Raw genomic sequence first — 15,671 nt, 5'->3', positions numbered from 1 at the left:
AAAGTGCTCGAACCCCCTTCGCAGAAACCGTGAGGATTGACCGAGATGTTCGAACCGAACTTTTTGATATCTGAAGCAGCGAAAAAGCGGCGAACTGCGTCGTCTGGCTCTACCGAACGCGAGGAGGCGTGCGCGTGGAGCGCTCGGAACCGCGCGCGGCGACGCGGCGACGCTGGTGACCGGAGCTCGCGTCGGTGAAGGTCCCCGCACACGCCGCCGCCCGGGCGAGCCGCCCGTCTCGCGCCCCGGGATCGCGCGGAGGCTGGTGCCCCGCTCGATCGGCGCGATGACCTTCGGGAAACGCCACAGCCGGGCGGTTAGCAACTTTTATTGGAACTTTCCGTTTTTATTGGAACTTTCCGAGAGCCGCCGGTGAGATCCACTTGTACCGGTCCTAACCGGTTCTACCGGTTAGGACCGGTGACAGATTTTTAACGCATCGTCTCGAGTGAAGTGAAATTCTCCAACTTCCGATTGGGCTCCGAGAGCTCAGTGCCCCAAGGGCTGGTCGTCCTGCGCGTTCTCCGTCATCCCGAGACGCCTGCGCCACGCGGCATCCTCCTCGAGGAGCCTCGCGCGCTCCCCCGTCTCTCCGAATCCGTCGACGGCGGACGCCCTCGACTCCCCCCGCGCCGCCTCCGCGTCCACATCGTCGTCGCCGTCGCCGTCGTCGTCGTCCGAGGGGGACCACAGCGCGCGGGACTTGGCCAGCGCCGCCCAGTCGACGGGACCGGACGCCTCCCGAGCTCCGGACCCGACGCCGCCCAAATCCCCCGGGGACCCGGGGGCCCCGGGGACGGGAACGGTCATCCTTGAGTTAATCCCCCCGACGCCGCGAACGCCCGCGAGCTCCGCCCTGAGCGCGACGATCTCCGCGGAGATGCGCGCCGCCTCTTCCTCGTCGATCGCCGTCGACGAGTAAAAGGAGGAGGAGGAGGATGCGACCGATGCCGGGGAGGACGCCACCTCCGCGTCGTCGTCGTCGTCGTCGTCGTCGTCGACCGAGGGCGACCACACCGCGCGAGACTTCGCCGCCGCGCGCCAGTCCACGTCACCGCCCGCCGCTCGGGCATCCACCGACCCCGCAGCCGCCGCGGCGGACGACGCCCGCGTCCCCCCATCGCCCCCGTCGCGTTTCGAGACCCCCTCCGCGTCCCCGGCGGAGGCGGCGCCCCCACCGACGCCCCGTTCGTCGTCCCCTTCGTCTCCTTCGTCGTCGTTTGGGGTCCACACGGCGCGAAGCCTCGCGAGCTGTCGACGCAGATCCGCGAGCTCAGCCTCGGCGCTCGCGCGTTCGGCCGTGACGACGGGGTCCTCCGTCGGAACGACCGCGCCGCGCGTCTCCTCCGCGATCGCCGGGCGCGGTTCCGACGCCGATATTCCAACAGCCGGGTTCCCGACAGCCGACGTCGCCGAGATCCCGACAGCCGCCGCCGCCTCCCGTATCACCGCGATCTCCGCCCTGAGCTCCTCCATCTCCGCCCTCGCGCGCGCGCTCGCCGCCGCGTACCCCGCGCCGGCGCTCGCCGCCGACGACACCAACGTGCCGACGACGCCCACCGCGTTGTTCGCCCACGCCTGAGCGCCCGCCGCGACGTACGTCGCGACCGGGTACAAGACTCCCACGGGGGCGACGACGTTGGCGGCGACGGCGGCGATGAGGGTGGACGACGCGGACGCGAGAGGCGGGTGGACGAGCGCGGCGACGAGCATCGCGCCGAGGACGAGCGCGACGGTGCGCCACGGGTTGGTCTCGTCCCCGCGTTGTTGTTGTTGTTGTTGTTGTTGTTGATGCTGATCGGCGCCGGGCGAATCACCCGCGGCGTCCGCCTCGATCGTGGGGTCGTCGACCGCCCACGCGTGCGCGAAGGGCCACAATCGCCACACCCCGCCCGCGGAGGCGGCGCGAGACACGACGCGGCTCCCGCGTCGTCGGACACCGCGCACGCCGTCGACGCGTACGGATGGTGCACCACGAACGGCGAGGATGGGCTCGACGGGGCGACGGGCGGGGCGGCGCGCGGGGCGGCGCGGGGCGGCGCGGGGCGCGTCAGGAGAGACGCGGCGCGTGAGCGCGAGCGGTTGGGCCCACGCCCGCGCGGAGGCGAGGATCGCGGGGGCCATGGTGTCGCGGCTCCGGGTGGGTTCCTCCGATACCAATGGGCTGTTGTCAACAACCGCTTTGAATTTGAATCGGACAAGACGATGCGCGTGCGGTGGTTTCTGACTGAAAGAAGTATGGACAAGTTATAACCATGGTTAACGAAAGCGAATGGCAGGATTTATCAACTGAGTGTCATGTGACGAAATTAATTAATTAGTAAACCTCCATCGCGACTGGACGAACCACACCCCCGAGAGTCATCGGTGAAGAAGCGCTATCCTCTCCCAAGGAGGGCACCGCCCACGACGCGCGTGAGGCTCGACGGACCGTCATGCTCACGCTCGCGGCCGTCGCGACGACCCCCCACACGCGCATCGCTCCCGCGCCGGCTCGCCCCCGCGCCCCCGCGCCCCCGCGCTCCGCGGCGCCTCCGCGCGCGTCCTCCTCCTCATCCTCGGAGGGACCCGCGCGTGGCGCCGAGACCCGCGCGATGCTGTCCGTCGCGGTCGGCGCCGCGGTCGCGCTCCACCTGTCCGCGCTCACCCCGCACGCCCTCGCCAAGACCGTGAACATCGCCATCGACCAGGCGAGCCTCGCGCAGGAGTCGTGCGGTCGCGCGGGAGGAGTTCCCGGTACCGGGACGTACAAGGCGACGTGCATGAAAATAAAGGGCAAAGCCACCAACCCGACCTCGGAGCCCGTCTTCAACGCCGACGTCTACGGCCTCGTGAAGGACCAGGCCAACGACGACGTCCTCAACAGTGGGAGGGTGGGCAGCATAGACAAGCTGGAGCCCGGGGTGAACGACTTTGTGCTGCAGATCACCGTCGCGGACTCGCAGCCGCTGCCGTTGAAGCTGAAAAACTTCAAGGCGCAGGGGGTGACGCAGCTGCTCAACGCGTCGCCCAACCCGTACGACGATTACACCGAATTCGACGAGTTCGGAGCCCAGCGGTGAGGGACGACGAACGCGGGCGCGGGGCCGCGAACGAGTCGTATCGAAACACTCAAACGTAAGCGGCGCTTCGATGCATGTGTGAATAACGTAATAAGGCGGCTATATGGCGATGAGCGTCGTCCTTTGTCCCCGTTGGCTCCTCCCCCGAGCCTGCCCCTCGCGCTCACCACACGAACACCGGCACCGCGTAGTCGGGCTCGCAATCGTGCTCCTCCGCCGCCTCCAGCACCTTCTCCCTGTCCGGCGGCGCGACGCCGCTCCCGTCCCCGACCTCCGCCGCCGACGCCACCCTTCGCATCCCGAGCTCCTTCGCGTGGATGCCGCCGCACACGAACACGCTCTCCACCCCCGCGTCGTTGGCGCCCGCAACGTCGTGCTCGAGCGAGTCCCCGACCGCGATCGCCTCCTCCGGGCTCGCCTCCAGCCCCGTCATCTCCAACACCCGGTCGTATATGATGCGATCGGGCTTGCCCATCAGACGAACCGCGCCGTGGTTGGTCATCTCGGCGTACCACCTGGCGAGTGTGCCGGGCATCGGGAGCAAACCCGCGTCGCCGCCAACGGTGACGACGTCGGGGTTGGCGACGATGAGGGGCAGGTTTCGTGCGGCGGCGCGCTCCAAAACCTTGCGCATGTCCTCGAGGGGAGTGTCTACGCACCCCGCCGCGCGCTGCTCGTCGTTGGTCCCCGCGCCGTTGATGGCCTCGGTGCCGTGCGCGAGGAGGAAATCCGCCTCCTCCGGATCAGTCACCGTCTCCAGATCCAAGCCGTCGAGAGGGATGGCGCCGCGTGTGGACCAGGTGAAGTGCACGCACTTCTTACCGAGCGACGCCCAGAACTCGTCGTCGGAATCGCTCTCCTCGCCGTCGCTGGTGGATCCCTTGCCGCGCGACGCGAGCATCTGGTGCGTCACCTCGCCGCTCGTGACCACCCCGGAGAACCACGAGGGGTCAAAGCCCATGGGCGCGAGCTTCTGGAGCGTGTTCGTGGATCGCCTGGACGAGTTGGATATCACGTACAGCTTTGCGCCGGACTCGTGCAGCCTGCGCGCGGCGTCCACGGCGCCCGGGTAGGCGGTGACCCCGTCGTGCAGCACGCCGAACTGGTCGAGGAGCCACACGCGCTTTGTCTCGGCCAGGCGCCTGACGCCCGGGATCATTTCGAGGTCGTCGGCGCTGGCGGCCATCGCGACTGACCCGCGCGTGGCGGTGGTTGCCGTGGACGACACGCTGGCGAGGGCGGCGGTGGTGCACGCGGGGGCTACGCGACTCGCGGCCCTCATACAGCCGACCGCGGGGCGTGCCGTTGAGTGTGATGTGCGTCGAAGGTTGGGGATATTCCTTCCCACGCGCTCTGAAAATGCGCCATGTGGAGCGCGATCGTTCGTCTCACTGGTTCGCAGTGCCACGATCTGGTGAGATCTTCTGTTTCTCTCTTGGTTTCCAGTTGTCGGTGCGAGGAATCGTGGAATTATGACTGCTCCGCGCACGTGTCAACCACAAATAGATCATGAACCTCGCATTTCATAACTGCCCACCACTGGAGTCTTTCCATCGCATCCTCGTAACCTGAACAGAAGAAGATCGTATCCCCGAGGTCGTCGCAGCCAGTCTCGTTGCTCGTCGCGCGATCGCCCCTGACAGCCTGAGTCAGCACCGCTTTGATGTTGTTACCAACGATTGGAGCGCCGCGACGCTTCCATCTTCACCGCGCGCCTCGATCGGCACACGCGCATCATATCGAACCCCACGCACGAACGCACGGAATGAGCTCGCTCGTCGCATCGAGCGCCACCGCCGCCGTCCGCGTCGCGCGACCCCGCGCGGCGTCCTCGACCACCCACCGACCGAGATCGGGAATGCCGGCGTTTGGCCCGCGATCGTCTCCCTCCACCGCCCTCTCTCGCCGCGCGTCCCTACGACCCCTCGCGGCCAAGCCCAAGGAGAAGGACGTGGACTGGGACGCGAAGACGAAGCAGATGACCGCCGAGCGCATCATGGACGCCTGCCTCGAGGCCATGGCCGACGGCGACGAGGGCCGGCTGGAGGCATGCCTGCTCGAGCTCGAGGACGAGGGCGAGCGCGCGGGGGTCATCGACTCGCTGCAGCAGACCCCGCAGGTCAAGGACGACAAGTTCTGGCAGGGGAAGCTCCAGGAGATCGCGGCGGAGAGGGTGCTCGACAACTGCATGGCCGCCGTGGTGCGTTCGCGTCGCCTCGTCCCGCGCCCTCGCGCGCCCCGAAACCCGCTCGCGTTCGCCACGAACCCCCCAACCCGTATCTTTTCCTCTATCTCCCGAGATACTTTCGGCACTCGACTCGACCCACCCGCGCGCCCCCGCGGCGGCTGACCTCGTTCCCACTCGATCCCGCTCAGATGTCCGGCGACGTGGACGAGATCGAGGCGTGCATGTTGGACGCCAACAACGACACGCTGCTCGGGGTGGACGTGACCACCGCAGAGGACGGAACCAAGACGTTCAGGTTCTGAAACCTTTAACAGAGTCGGATTGATGAAAGAGTCGGGGCGGATCGACGGCGACCGCGTCTGTCGGACGGGGCACGGAGGCGCGTGGGGCGACGGCGGCGCACCCCGGAGGAGTCGCCGTCGCGAAAGACCGGATCGGCGTGCGTTTCAATCACATTTGTTCTTCGTAATCGTCGTCGTCGTCGCCGGTGGTGTACCGTTGTTAAAATATCTCGTCGCGATCGTGGCGAGCCCCTGGCGAGTGTTTCCGGCAAAATCATGAGGCGCGGCGTCGCGTCCGCGGTCGCGTCGCTCGTCGCGCGCGGCGCGGAGGCGCTCCCCTCATGGTCCGCGCCCGGTGCCCGCGGCGTCGCGCTGGGCGTCCGATCGGTCGACCCGGCGCTTCCGCGGTGCGCCCGCGTTCGTCCCGCGAGGTGTCTCGCGACGGACGCCGACGCGGGATCGGGCGCTGACGCCGAGGGATCCTCCATGCGCTTCGGGTCCGGCCTCAGCAACAACGAGACCCTCTCCGTCGCCGTCGCCGAGGCCGTCGCGGAGGTCAAGGCGACGCTCGGGCACGACCGCGTCCCGTCCTGGGTGCAGCTCGCGGTGAGCGCGGACTACCCCGATCCCACCCGCGCCGCAGCCTTCGTCGCCGAGTGCTTCACCCCCGCGGGGGGCGCCAATCTCGCGTCCCCCCAACCCCCCCCGCCCGCCATCTTCGGAGGCGTGGTCACGGGTTGCATCGGGGGCAGGGGCCAGACGATGGACGGACCGTCCGTCTCCATCGTCGCCGCGGCGATGGGGCCCGACGTGGAGGTCATCCCGTTCACCGCCGACGACGCCTCGCTCCCGAAGCAGGTGACGCCGGCGCAGTGGGCGCGACTCATGGCGTCCGGGGACTCATCCTCCGCGTCGTCCCCCGCGTCCACGTCATCTCCCGCTGTGTCCACGTCATCTCCCGCGTCCACGTCATCCCCCATGGGTCACGAGTCCGTCGCAGTCCTCGCGCTGTGCCGCCCCGACTTCATCGAGGTTGACGATTTCACCCGCAGAGTGCACGGCGTGGCGCCCGGGAGCGTTTGCGTCGGCGGCGCCGTGCGACCCGGCGGGGCGCTCTTCGCCGACGGCGCCCAGTGCGACGAATCGATCGCCGTGAGCGGCGTCTTCGTCCGCGGGCGCTCCTTCCGAGTCACCGCGCACTCGCTGCACTCGTGCCGTCCGGTGGGCCGCGCCATGACCCTCACCCGAGCGGTCGACGGGCACGTCCTCGACCTCGACGGGAGAAGCGCCGGTGACGTGTTATCGCGAATGCTCCAGGAGTTACCCGATCACGTCAGCGGGCTCCCGGTCATGCTGGGCGTCGGCGAGGGCGGCTTGTCAGAGGGCGTCGGTGAGGGCGGTATGGGCGTCACAAACAAGGGCGTCAACAAGGGCGGGCCGAGGCCGAGCCGGGACGTCCGGGGCCGAGTGGTGGACGACGGCTCCGTCGCCGCGGGAATCGCCGACGTCGCGAGGATGGCGAAGAAATCATCATTGGGTGAAAAGGCCTCAGAGAAGAGGGCCAAGGCTGGTAAGATCGTCGAGGACGTGACGGGTAAGCCCGGCACTAACCGGGGACTGAAGGGGACGCACGAGAGGACGCACGCGGACGTCGAGGCTGACGCACAGCTGGCGGCGAGGGACGGGTACGCGAGCGGCGGCGCCGGGTACGTGTATCGCGACATCGTGATGGCGGATCGAGAGACGGGGGGAATCTTCATCGGTCGGCACTCGCTCGAAAACGGCGCGCCGGTGCGGTTGCACGTCCGGGACAACGAGTGGGGCAGGGCGCGATCGAGGGAGCTCATGCGTTTGGTGCACGAGGAGCGCGAGGCGCGGGGGGGCGGGTTGAGGGGCGCGGTTATGTACACGTGCGTGAGCGGCGACAGGCTCCACGCGGCGAACTTTCGCGATCGCGTCCCGGGCGTCGAGCTCGGGGGCGGGTACACCAGCGGGGAGCTCGGGCCGAGCGCGGTGGGACGACAGAGCCACATGCACTCGCACACCTCCGTGCTGGGCCTCTTCTGGGACGCGTAGGGGCGTGGACTCGACGGCGGCGAATGAAATGAGTAAAAATAAATTTGAAAAACAATCATCCCGCGCGGGTAAGCGCGCCGCCTCCCCTCCGCTCCATCCGCGCCGTCGTGTGCGCGCGGGTGCGAAATAAATAAATATGACATCGTGCGTGTGCGGGTCGACCCGTCGCGCGCCCGCGCCGCCTCCCCTCTGCTTTGCCGTTTTTTTTACGATATCCCGTCGCTCGAGAGCGGATCACTCGGCGGCGGCGCGCGCCTCCCTGAGCCTCGCGCGAAGCACCGGGACCGTCCCGGACACGTCGAGCCCCCGCGCCGCGAGCTCGTCCACCAGCTCTTGCTTCCTCATCTTCGAGAGCGCCGGAAGCGCGACGATGTCGACGGAGGTGTCGAGGAACTCATCCGCGAAATCATTCTCGGAGCCCTCCGCCGATGCTCCGTCCGCCGCATTCGCCTTCGCCTTCTTCTCCGCTTTCTTCCTCTTCGTCGTCTTCTCCTTCTTGTCGATCGTCTCGTTCAGCTTCTTCGCGAGCCGCTCGGCCCGCGCCTCCGCCTTTTTCGCCGCCGCGTCCGCGCGTCGCACCTCGGATTCCAGCTCGGCGACGCGCTTGGTCATCCGCCGCGCCGCCTCCTCCACCTCCTCCGCCGCGTCCGCCGCTTCGAGCACCGCGCCCGCCTTGGCCTCGGCGGCGGCGAGCCCCGCGGTGGCGGCGGTCGCCTCAGCCTCGGCAGCCTTCGCGGCAGCCTCGGCGGCGGCGAGCCGGGCGGTGACGTCGTCGAGCCGCGTCTTTAGGTTGTGCACCTCCGCGTCGGACTCCATGTTTTGCTTCGCGGCTGTGGCGCGTTCCGCTAAAGCAGCGGCTTCGTCATCCGCCCTCGCGAGCAAAAACTCGAGCTCCTCGACGCGCTCGTTCATGTCCGCCAACTGCGCCTCCGCCTGCGCGGCTCGTGCCTCGGACGCCTCCGCGCGTGTCGTCGCGGCGTCGTACTTTTGCTCGAGCTCCTCGACGGCGAAGGCGATTTTGACGTCGACGTCGTTTTCCAACTTTTGATACGCGCCCTTGACCGTGTCGAGCTCCGCGCGGGTGTCCGCGAGCTCGGACTTGACCTTGACGACGGTGGCGTCGGCGGTGGCCCTCGCCTCGGTCAGCGCGGCGTCGAATTCGGCCTTGGACGCGGCCACCTCCTCCCGCGCCTCCGCGAGGATCGCGTCGACGTCCTCGAGCTTCTTCTCGAGCTCCGCGGATTTGGCCTCGGACTCGACGAGGGATGCCTTGGCCACCTCGGCGTCCTTCTTGGCCACCTCGGCGTCCTTCTTTGCAGCATCGGCGTCCTTCTTGGCAGCCTCGGCGTCCTTCTTGGCAGCCTCGGCCTCCTCGGACGCCCTCTCGGCGGCGCGCGTCGCCTCCTCCGATTTCTTCATCGCGTCCGCCAACTCGGCGGCGTCCGCGTTCGCCGCCGCGATCGCCGCCTCGGCCCTCGCGCGCTCCTCCTCGATGGCCCACGCCGCCCTCTCCTCCGCGGCGACGAGCTTGGCCTCAGCCTCCTGCGCCGCCTTTTTCAGCGCGGCGGCGGCGGCAGCCTCCGACTCGACCCTCGCGGCGTCGGCCGCCGCGGCGGATTTCGCCTCGACGCTACGCTCCATCTCGGCGTAAGACGCTCTGAGCTCGTCGAGCTCCCTCGCGGCCGCGTCCGCGCGTTCGTTGGCGGCGGAGACGTCGCCGACGGATCGCGCCTCGGCCGCCTCGAGCGCCTCCGCCACCTTCGCCGCGAGCTCTTCCGCGAACTCGGCCTCGGCCTCAGCCGCCGCGTTTCGTGCCGCTCGTTCCGCCTCCGCCGCCCTCGCCGCCGCGGATGACTCGAAGGCGGCGAGGCGCTCGGCGGCGGCGCGCTCAGCCTCCGCGAGCGCCGCGGCCACCTCGCGGCGTCGTTCATCTTCGGCCAAAGCGGCGGCTGAATCCGCCTCGGAGGCGAGTCGGCTCGCCTCCGCTCTCGCCGCCTCCAGCGCCTTCTCCGCCTCTTTGGCCGCCTCGGCGGCGTCCGCGGCCATCTTCTCCATCTGCTCGCGCAGGGCGTCGACGCGCGCGTCGCCCGCCTTCTTAGCCTCGTCCGCGGCGTCACGAAGCGATTGGCGCTCCTTCTCGCCGAGGTTCATGACCCTGATGTTGGCGCGCGCGTACGTCGTCTCCCGCCGAGCGCGCTCCAGGTCCGTCTGCAGGAGCTCAATCTTGTCAACCTCGCGCTGCAGCGCGTCGTTGCTGGCGCGCAGCGCGGCGGTCTCCTCCGCCAGCGCCCCGTCCCTGTTGCGGATGAAGGACGCGATGGCCTCGCGGACGGCGACCGGGAGCTCCTCGCCGTTCTCTGGCAGCTGCGACAAGTCGCCGATGACGCCCTTGATTTGAGCGTCCAACTCAGGGTCGGTCCTCGCGAGCTTGCCCGCTAAACTCGCCAGCCCGGTAGCCTGCGTGAACTTCTCCACCAGACCGAGGCGAAGGGACTCGCGCCCGGCGGCGGTGAGGAACGATCCCTTGAACTTGTTGGCGTAGTACGCGGACACGGCGACGCCGAGCGCCTCCTCGAAGCCGGAGAGGAGCGGGATCTTGTCGAGGCTCTCCACCACCGCGGCGCCGCCGACGCCGAGGGTGAGCGCGACGACGGACGCGGTGCCCGCGGTGAGGATGGCGGCGCCCTTGGCGACCTTCCGCGCGTTTTCGGCGTCCTCGAGGTCGTACTCGGGAGACGCGGCGGCGGCGGCGGCGTCGGCGGCCTGCGGCTTCTCATTCTCCTTCTCCTCCGCGGGGGGTTTCTTGGGCGTGAGGTTAAACTTGGGCGCGGATGGCCCCGACGTGTTGACGGGGGGCGCGTTTTGGGTCGCGTCGCGGGACGGCGCGGGCGGCGCGGGTTCGTCCCTGCGCTTCCACACCGCGTTGGACGCGGGGGCCTCGCCGGTGGTGGCCCGATCGTCCTCGTCGTCGCCGTCGTCGCGCTCGCTGTTTTTCGCCAACGGGGGCAGGTCGAAGGACGTCTTGGTGTCCACCTCCGCGATGACGTCGTCGCCGAAGGAGTACACGACGCTGCCGTCCGCGTTGGTGGTCTTGTCGACGCGCTCCTTGTCGGACGCGCCGGTGGGGGAGTCAGCGGCGGCGGCCACCACCGGGAAGGCGCGCCGCGCGCGACGCTTGGAGGAGGACGCGGTGATCCGGGCGAGAGACGCGGACGATGATCGCCCGCGCGCGTTGGCGCGGGCGGCGCCGGCGACGGGCGGCGCGAGGCGCGCGCCGATGGCCATCGACGAGGTGGACATGACGTCCCGATTGAGCGCCCGTTCGTGGGTCCCGACGCGGCGACTCGCGCGGGTCGGGGAGAGGGCCTGTGGTTGGCGGGATATTCGCGATCGCGCGCCAAACATGCACGATTTTTGCAGATCGCCGATCGCCACCACGATTTTTGGGGAGAGACCGAGAGAGACGCCACGTGGGATTTGAAACCGTAGATATTTTTTTTCGCTTTCGACAGTCAACCCTCAAAGCTAAAGCTCGACCGAGAGGGGCCGATGAAAACGAAACCAACTCGAAAGGGCCCCGCCCGTGATGTCACTCTGCAAAGCACGGGTCCGAAACAAATCACATCTTCTCCGTCGATCGACCCCGAAGGGTCGCGACTCCTCCCTCGATGTGCACGCAACACGCGATCCGTCGCGTACTTGGACGAATTAGGACTTGATGACCACGGAGTTCATCATCACGGGCTTGATCGGGGCGTCGCCCGGGTCGGTGGGCATCTTCCCGATCTTGTTCACCACGTCCATGCCGGAGGTGACCTTGCCAAAAACCGGGTGCTGGCTGGGGCTCAGGTCCGACCTCCACCAGTCCAAGAAATCGTTGTGAACGGTGTTGACGAAGAACTGCGACCCACCGCTGTTGGGCTGCCCCGTGTTGGCCATGGACAGGGTGCCGGGCTCGTTGGACGTCTTGTCGATGAGCTCGTCGGGGATGTTGCCCCCCGCGTCGCGCGTGATGGTCTTCCCGTTGCAGGTGAAGGAGCTGCCGCCGGGGGGATTGCCGGTGCCGGCGTTGCGGGACTTGGGGTCCTTGGCGTGGGGGCAGCCGAACTGGAGCATAAACCTGAGGTGTGGGACGGCGGGCGCGCGGGTCAGTTTCGGGGAATCGGGACCGCGCCGGGGAAGAGGCGGCGAGGAGACGAAGGGAGGCGTGTCGAGGCGATCGGCGACGACACAGCTGTCACGTCGAACGGTGGGGATCGGACGTACCCGTCGATCACGCGGTGGAAGTGGACGCCGTTGTAGAATCCGGTGTTGGCCAGGTCGATAAAGTTGCTGGCGGTGATGGGCATCCTGTCCATGAAGATCTCCGCGGTGAACGCGCCCTGTGCGTGGAACGACGCGGGTCCGGGGACGGTCAGCGGGGGACAGTGGGGGACAGTCAAAAAAGCGCCCCCGGGACCTCTGATTGGCGCCAACGGCGCGTGATCGACCCGTGGGCGATGCATCGAGGGGGTGACGCGTGCCGGGATCGCACCTCGGAAGTGTTGAAGGTGGCGGTTGGGTTAGGCATGACTCTCGATCGCGGTGTATTCAGCGCAGGCGGCGCGGGCTTTGTCCACCGCCGCGCCGACGGCTCGATATTTTCGTGCCCCGAAACGAGTTCGGGAGAAAAAGCTGACTACGCAAATCAGTTCGTTGGACCCGACGAACCGAGGAGCGCCACTCCACACCGCGCGCCTCCCCCCGCTCGCGCCGCATGCCCGCCGTCGATTTCTGGGACCATCCCCCAGGCCCGCCGAGCGCCGCGCCGTCCGTCGACGGCGTCGCGTGCCCCACCCCGCGCGTCGTCCTCGTCCCGGTCGACGACAGCGACCACGCGCAGCGCGCGGTGGCGTGGGCGTGCGAGCACCTCCTCCGAGGGGGCGAGCGCGGCGACGTCGCGCACCTGCTGCACGTCGTGCCCGCGGTGCACGCGTCGACCGCGATGGCGTACGGCGGACCACCGGTATGGATGGAGGACCTCTCGACGTTCTCCCAATCGCTCTACGCGGTGACCATCCCGTCCGACCCGCGACACGCGCCGCGATACAAGTATCCACCACACTTTTTTTGGCTTTTTTCTCGGACGCCCGCGTCGTGGCTTTTTCTCGTTCGCGACAAACGCGCTGACCGACGCTCACCTCACCGACGCCGGCTCGCAGCCCTACCACGCGTCCATGGCCACGCCCGGCCCGACGTTCTGGCAGCAGATCGAAGCCAACGAGCGCGCGAGGCACGCCGAGGATCGACGCGCCGCGGAGGCTTTCATCGCGAAGCGTTTCGTCCCTTTGCTCGCGCGAGTAAACGTCAAACACGTCGTCGACGTCACCCGCGGGGATACCAACAACTGGAGCGTCGGCGAGATCGTCTGCAACCACGCGAAGATGCTTCGCGCGTCGTGCGTGGTCATGGCGCCGCACGGCAGAGGACGCGTCAAGGAGTTCTTCGTCGGGAGCGTGTGTAACCACTGCCTGCACCGGTGCGAGGCGCCGCTGGTGTTGGTTCGGCCCGAGCGCGTCGACGCGGATGGGAAAGCGAAGGAGACATCCGCGGTCAAGTCGACGGCGGAGGAAGCGACGCAGACTGTCGGGGACGCACGCGGGGCAGAGGCGAAGGGAGAGCGCGACGAGGGAGACGGGGGGAAGGCGGCGGGCGTGAGCGCGTGAGCGAGACGTCGCCGCCGCGTCGACGGTCGTGCGAATCGTTTCGATGCTCGATGAACCCCACGGTGTCGTCAGGTCGATACATTCTTCACCGGCACGTCCACACAGCTCTCGTATCGCGTCAAGAACATTCTCTCTGACGAGCAAGCACGAGAGCTGTGCACGTGGCACCGTGGGGTTCTACGAGCCGCACGACCCCTCGACGCGGGGTCGACGTCTCGACACCCGCCGGGACAAAAACACGCCGCGCGCGATGACATTTGCTTATTGAGGCAGGCTCCTTCCTCCCTCGCGCATCATCGCGAGTGCAACGTTGTGGTAGCATCGTCCACAACGTTGCACGTTTTGCGAAGACAATTTGATGATGCACGAGGGCGGACGGAGGGTCATCGCGCGCGGACACGACGCGGACGTGTGGACCCACACGAGCTTTATACCACGCCCGTTCCATCTTGTGACCCTTCCACATGTCGGTCCTCCCTCGCACGACATCGCGACCGCCACGCAGTGCGGCGTGCCTGCACTACGTAGGGTTGTACTCGGTTTACACTGTCGTGCGAGGGCGGACGAAGGGCCACAGGGTGGAACGAACTCCCCACGTCCGCGTCTCCGGCGTCCCCGCTTGTCATAAAAAACAAATAAATCTCTCACCGTAACCGCTGTGCCGTGTCCCACCGTCAATCTCACTCGCCAGTCGCCCGACTCGCTCTCTCGCGGGTTGCAGATCTCGGACGTCGCCCCGCGCCACAGCCCGACGCGCGTAGGTCGCCCCGCTTCCCACGCCGATCCGTCGCGATGGACTACGCCGGGAAGGCAAACGAACTCATGGACAAGGCTCGGAAGAAGCTCGCGGTGAGATCCCGACCCGCCGCGCCCCGTCCTGGTCCCCCCCACCCGTGGTGCCGCGCGCAACGCGCGAACGGATTCACGCCCCGCCCGGTCGATCCCTGCCCGCACCCGCCCCTCGGCGCCGTATCCGACCCGTCCACCCCCGCCCGCGCACCCCACGCAGACGAGCTCCTTCATGAGCATGTTCTCGTCCACCAGCAAGTACGAGGAAGCCGCCGAGCTCCTCGAGAAGGCGTGCAACAACTACAAGCTCGCCAAGATGTGGAGGGAAGCTGCGGACGGGTTCGCGCTCCTCGCCGACTGCCACGACAAGTCCGACAGCAAACACGACGCGGCCGTCGCGCACGTCGAGGCCGCCAACGCGCTGAAGAAGATCGACGTCGACGCCGCGGTGGCGTCCCTGCGCGTCGCGGTGGGCATGTTCCAGGACATGGGCCGCCTCTCCATCTCGGCCAAGCACCTGAAGGACATTGGAGAGACGTACGAAAAGGCTGAAAACTTTGAAGCCGCGCTGGAAGCGTACGCGCAGGCTGCGGACATCTACGCCGGCGAGGAATCCAGCGCCACCGCCAACACGTGCAAGCTCAAGGTTGCCGAGATCGCCGCGCTCGTGGAGCGGTACCCGCTCGCCGTGGAGCGCTACGAGGAAGTCGCCAAGGCGTCCATGGACAACAACCTCCTGAGGTTCAGCGTGAAGGGGTACCTGCTGTGCGCCGGGATCGTGCGATTGTGCTACCAGGAGCCGCACGGGGTGAAGAACGCGATGGAGAGGTACGAGGACGTCGACCCGAGCTTCGCCGGTAGCAGGGAACACAAGTTACTCGGGGATCTCTCGGACGCGGCGGAGGCTGGCGACGCCGACGCGTTCACCGCCGCGCTCGCGGAATACGATTCGATGAGCCGGCTGGACCCGTGGAAGACCAAGATGCTGCTCAGGGCGAAGAAGAACCTGGCCAAGGCGGTCGAGGAGGAGGAGGACGACCTGACGTAGGTTGGTGGGTCGCGCCGTGGTGCGAGTAGTCGTGACGTAGCGAAGCGTTTGAAACGGAAAACCGTCATCAGTCGGGTCTCTCGCGCCAGCCAGTAAGAAATCGCCAGCTTGAAACCGAGCGCGAGTCGCTGTTCTCGTGACGATTCATCCGTTCAAGGCCTTGGTCAGATCTCGGGGCGCGAGATGCCCGCGCCCGCGAACGTCGCCGCGCCGGCGCCGGCGCCGAAGCCGACGATGAGTATCAGCGAGGACGCCAAGAAGGTGGCGATCAAGCTGCAGCGAGAGGCTCTGGAGAGGATAGAGAAGGGCAGCGCCGAGCTCGACGAGCTCTTCGTGAAGAGCTGGAAGTAGGGGCGGAGGAGTCGCGCGAGGGGGATCGCGGCGAGGGAACCAAACGCGCGGGTTCCGCGCGGGGTGAGGCGCGCGGAGTCACGACGCCGAGATGCGGTCGAGTGGACGGTAAACCCGCAGCCTCGGCGGCAGGAGACCGGCGGGCACCCGGGAGGGCCCCCGAGTGTTGGC

General features: G+C 67.8%; 10 protein-coding genes across 10 annotated transcripts; 6 read left to right on the top strand and 4 right to left on the bottom strand.

The window, feature by feature from the left end:
* Window positions 1-489: 489 nt before the first annotated feature.
* Window positions 490-2,124, bottom strand: MICPUN_61767 (predicted protein; the record flags this gene model as incomplete). The annotated part of the gene is made up of 1 exon (XM_002508363.1): window positions 490-2,124. One exon carries the CDS (start codon window positions 2,122-2,124, stop codon window positions 490-492), a length of 1,635 nt encoding a protein of 544 aa, XP_002508409.1.
* Window positions 2,125-2,588: 464 nt separating this feature from the next.
* On the top strand, window positions 2,589-2,988 carry MICPUN_74046 (predicted protein; the record flags this gene model as incomplete). Its single annotated transcript, XM_002508635.1, has 1 exon — window positions 2,589-2,988. A coding segment is annotated over one exon (400 nt), but the record flags the coding sequence as incomplete, so codon positions are not given.
* A 131-nt stretch (window positions 2,989-3,119) lies between these two features.
* Window positions 3,120-4,362, bottom strand: MICPUN_108988 (predicted protein). Its single transcript, XM_002508362.1, has one exon. The coding sequence runs from the start codon at window positions 4,342-4,344 to the stop codon at window positions 3,226-3,228; it is 1,119 nt and encodes a 372-aa protein (XP_002508408.1). The 5' UTR covers window positions 4,345-4,362; the 3' UTR covers window positions 3,120-3,225.
* A 414-nt stretch (window positions 4,363-4,776) lies between these two features.
* On the top strand, window positions 4,777-5,717 carry MICPUN_108987 (predicted protein). Its single transcript, XM_002508634.1, has 2 exons — window positions 4,777-5,262; window positions 5,439-5,717. The coding sequence occupies exons 1-2, from the start codon at window positions 4,921-4,923 to the stop codon at window positions 5,550-5,552; spliced, it is 456 nt and encodes a 151-aa protein (XP_002508680.1). The 5' UTR covers window positions 4,777-4,920; the 3' UTR covers window positions 5,553-5,717.
* Window positions 5,718-5,807: 90 nt separating this feature from the next.
* Window positions 5,808-7,690, top strand: MICPUN_61763 (hypothetical protein; the record flags this gene model as incomplete). Its single annotated transcript, XM_002508633.1, has 1 exon — window positions 5,808-7,690. One exon carries the CDS (start codon window positions 5,808-5,810, stop codon window positions 7,605-7,607), a length of 1,800 nt encoding a protein of 599 aa, XP_002508679.1. The 3' UTR covers window positions 7,608-7,690.
* Window positions 7,691-7,841: 151 nt separating this feature from the next.
* MICPUN_61762 (predicted protein) lies at window positions 7,842-10,907 on the bottom strand (the record flags this gene model as incomplete). The annotated part of the gene is made up of 1 exon (XM_002508361.1): window positions 7,842-10,907. The coding sequence occupies one exon, from the start codon at window positions 10,905-10,907 to the stop codon at window positions 7,842-7,844; it is 3,066 nt and encodes a 1,021-aa protein (XP_002508407.1).
* A 176-nt stretch (window positions 10,908-11,083) lies between these two features.
* MICPUN_106116 (peptidyl-prolyl cis-trans isomerase) lies at window positions 11,084-12,191 on the bottom strand. The gene is made up of 3 exons (XM_002508360.1): window positions 12,142-12,191; window positions 11,874-11,989; window positions 11,084-11,727 (listed from the first exon to the last, which is right to left on the bottom strand). The coding sequence occupies exons 1-3, from the start codon at window positions 12,175-12,177 to the stop codon at window positions 11,316-11,318; spliced, it is 564 nt and encodes a 187-aa protein (XP_002508406.1). The 5' UTR covers window positions 12,178-12,191; the 3' UTR covers window positions 11,084-11,315.
* A 632-nt stretch (window positions 12,192-12,823) lies between these two features.
* On the top strand, window positions 12,824-13,312 carry MICPUN_102582 (predicted protein; the record flags this gene model as incomplete). Its single annotated transcript, XM_002508632.1, has 1 exon — window positions 12,824-13,312. One exon carries the CDS (start codon window positions 12,824-12,826, stop codon window positions 13,310-13,312), a length of 489 nt encoding a protein of 162 aa, XP_002508678.1.
* A 758-nt stretch (window positions 13,313-14,070) lies between these two features.
* On the top strand, window positions 14,071-15,218 carry MICPUN_95210 (hypothetical protein). Its single transcript, XM_002508631.1, has 2 exons — window positions 14,071-14,161; window positions 14,322-15,218. Exons 1-2 carry the CDS (start codon window positions 14,105-14,107, stop codon window positions 15,147-15,149), a joined length of 885 nt encoding a protein of 294 aa, XP_002508677.1. The 5' UTR covers window positions 14,071-14,104; the 3' UTR covers window positions 15,150-15,218.
* A 114-nt stretch (window positions 15,219-15,332) lies between these two features.
* MICPUN_61758 (predicted protein) lies at window positions 15,333-15,500 on the top strand (the record flags this gene model as incomplete). Its single annotated transcript, XM_002508630.1, has 1 exon — window positions 15,333-15,500. One exon carries the CDS (start codon window positions 15,333-15,335, stop codon window positions 15,498-15,500), a length of 168 nt encoding a protein of 55 aa, XP_002508676.1.
* Between the last annotated feature and the right edge of the window lie 171 nt (window positions 15,501-15,671).

Source organism: Micromonas commoda, chromosome 10 (assembly GCF_000090985.2).
Source record: "Micromonas commoda chromosome 10, complete sequence".
Taxonomy (NCBI): Eukaryota; Viridiplantae; Chlorophyta; class Mamiellophyceae; order Mamiellales; family Mamiellaceae; genus Micromonas; species Micromonas commoda.
This window is presented reverse-complemented; position numbering and strand designations above follow the sequence as displayed.

Bases quoted from the DNA above. Each gene is read 5' to 3' on its own strand.
- MICPUN_108988 (XM_002508362.1), bottom strand. From the start codon at position 4,344: ATGAGGGCCGCGAGTCGCGTAGCCCCCGCGTGCACCACCGCCGCCCTC.
- MICPUN_108987 (XM_002508634.1), top strand. From the start codon at position 4,921: ATGCCGGCGTTTGGCCCGCGATCGTCTCCCTCCACCGCCCTCTCTCGC. The intron at 5,263-5,438 runs GTGCGTTCGCGT...GATCCCGCTCAG, and splicing joins ACAACTGCATGGCCGCCGTG to ATGTCCGGCGACGTGGACGA.
- MICPUN_106116 (XM_002508360.1), bottom strand. From the start codon at position 12,177: ATGCCTAACCCAACCGCCACCTTCAACACTTCCGAG. The intron at 11,990-12,141 runs GTGCGATCCCGG...TTCCACGCACAG, and splicing joins CCACCTTCAACACTTCCGAG to GGCGCGTTCACCGCGGAGAT. The intron at 11,728-11,873 runs GTACGTCCGATC...CCCACACCTCAG, and splicing joins TTCCACCGCGTGATCGACGG to GTTTATGCTCCAGTTCGGCT.
- MICPUN_95210 (XM_002508631.1), top strand. From the start codon at position 14,105: ATGGACTACGCCGGGAAGGCAAACGAACTCATGGACAAGGCTCGGAAG. The intron at 14,162-14,321 runs GTGAGATCCCGA...CACCCCACGCAG, and splicing joins AGGCTCGGAAGAAGCTCGCG to ACGAGCTCCTTCATGAGCAT.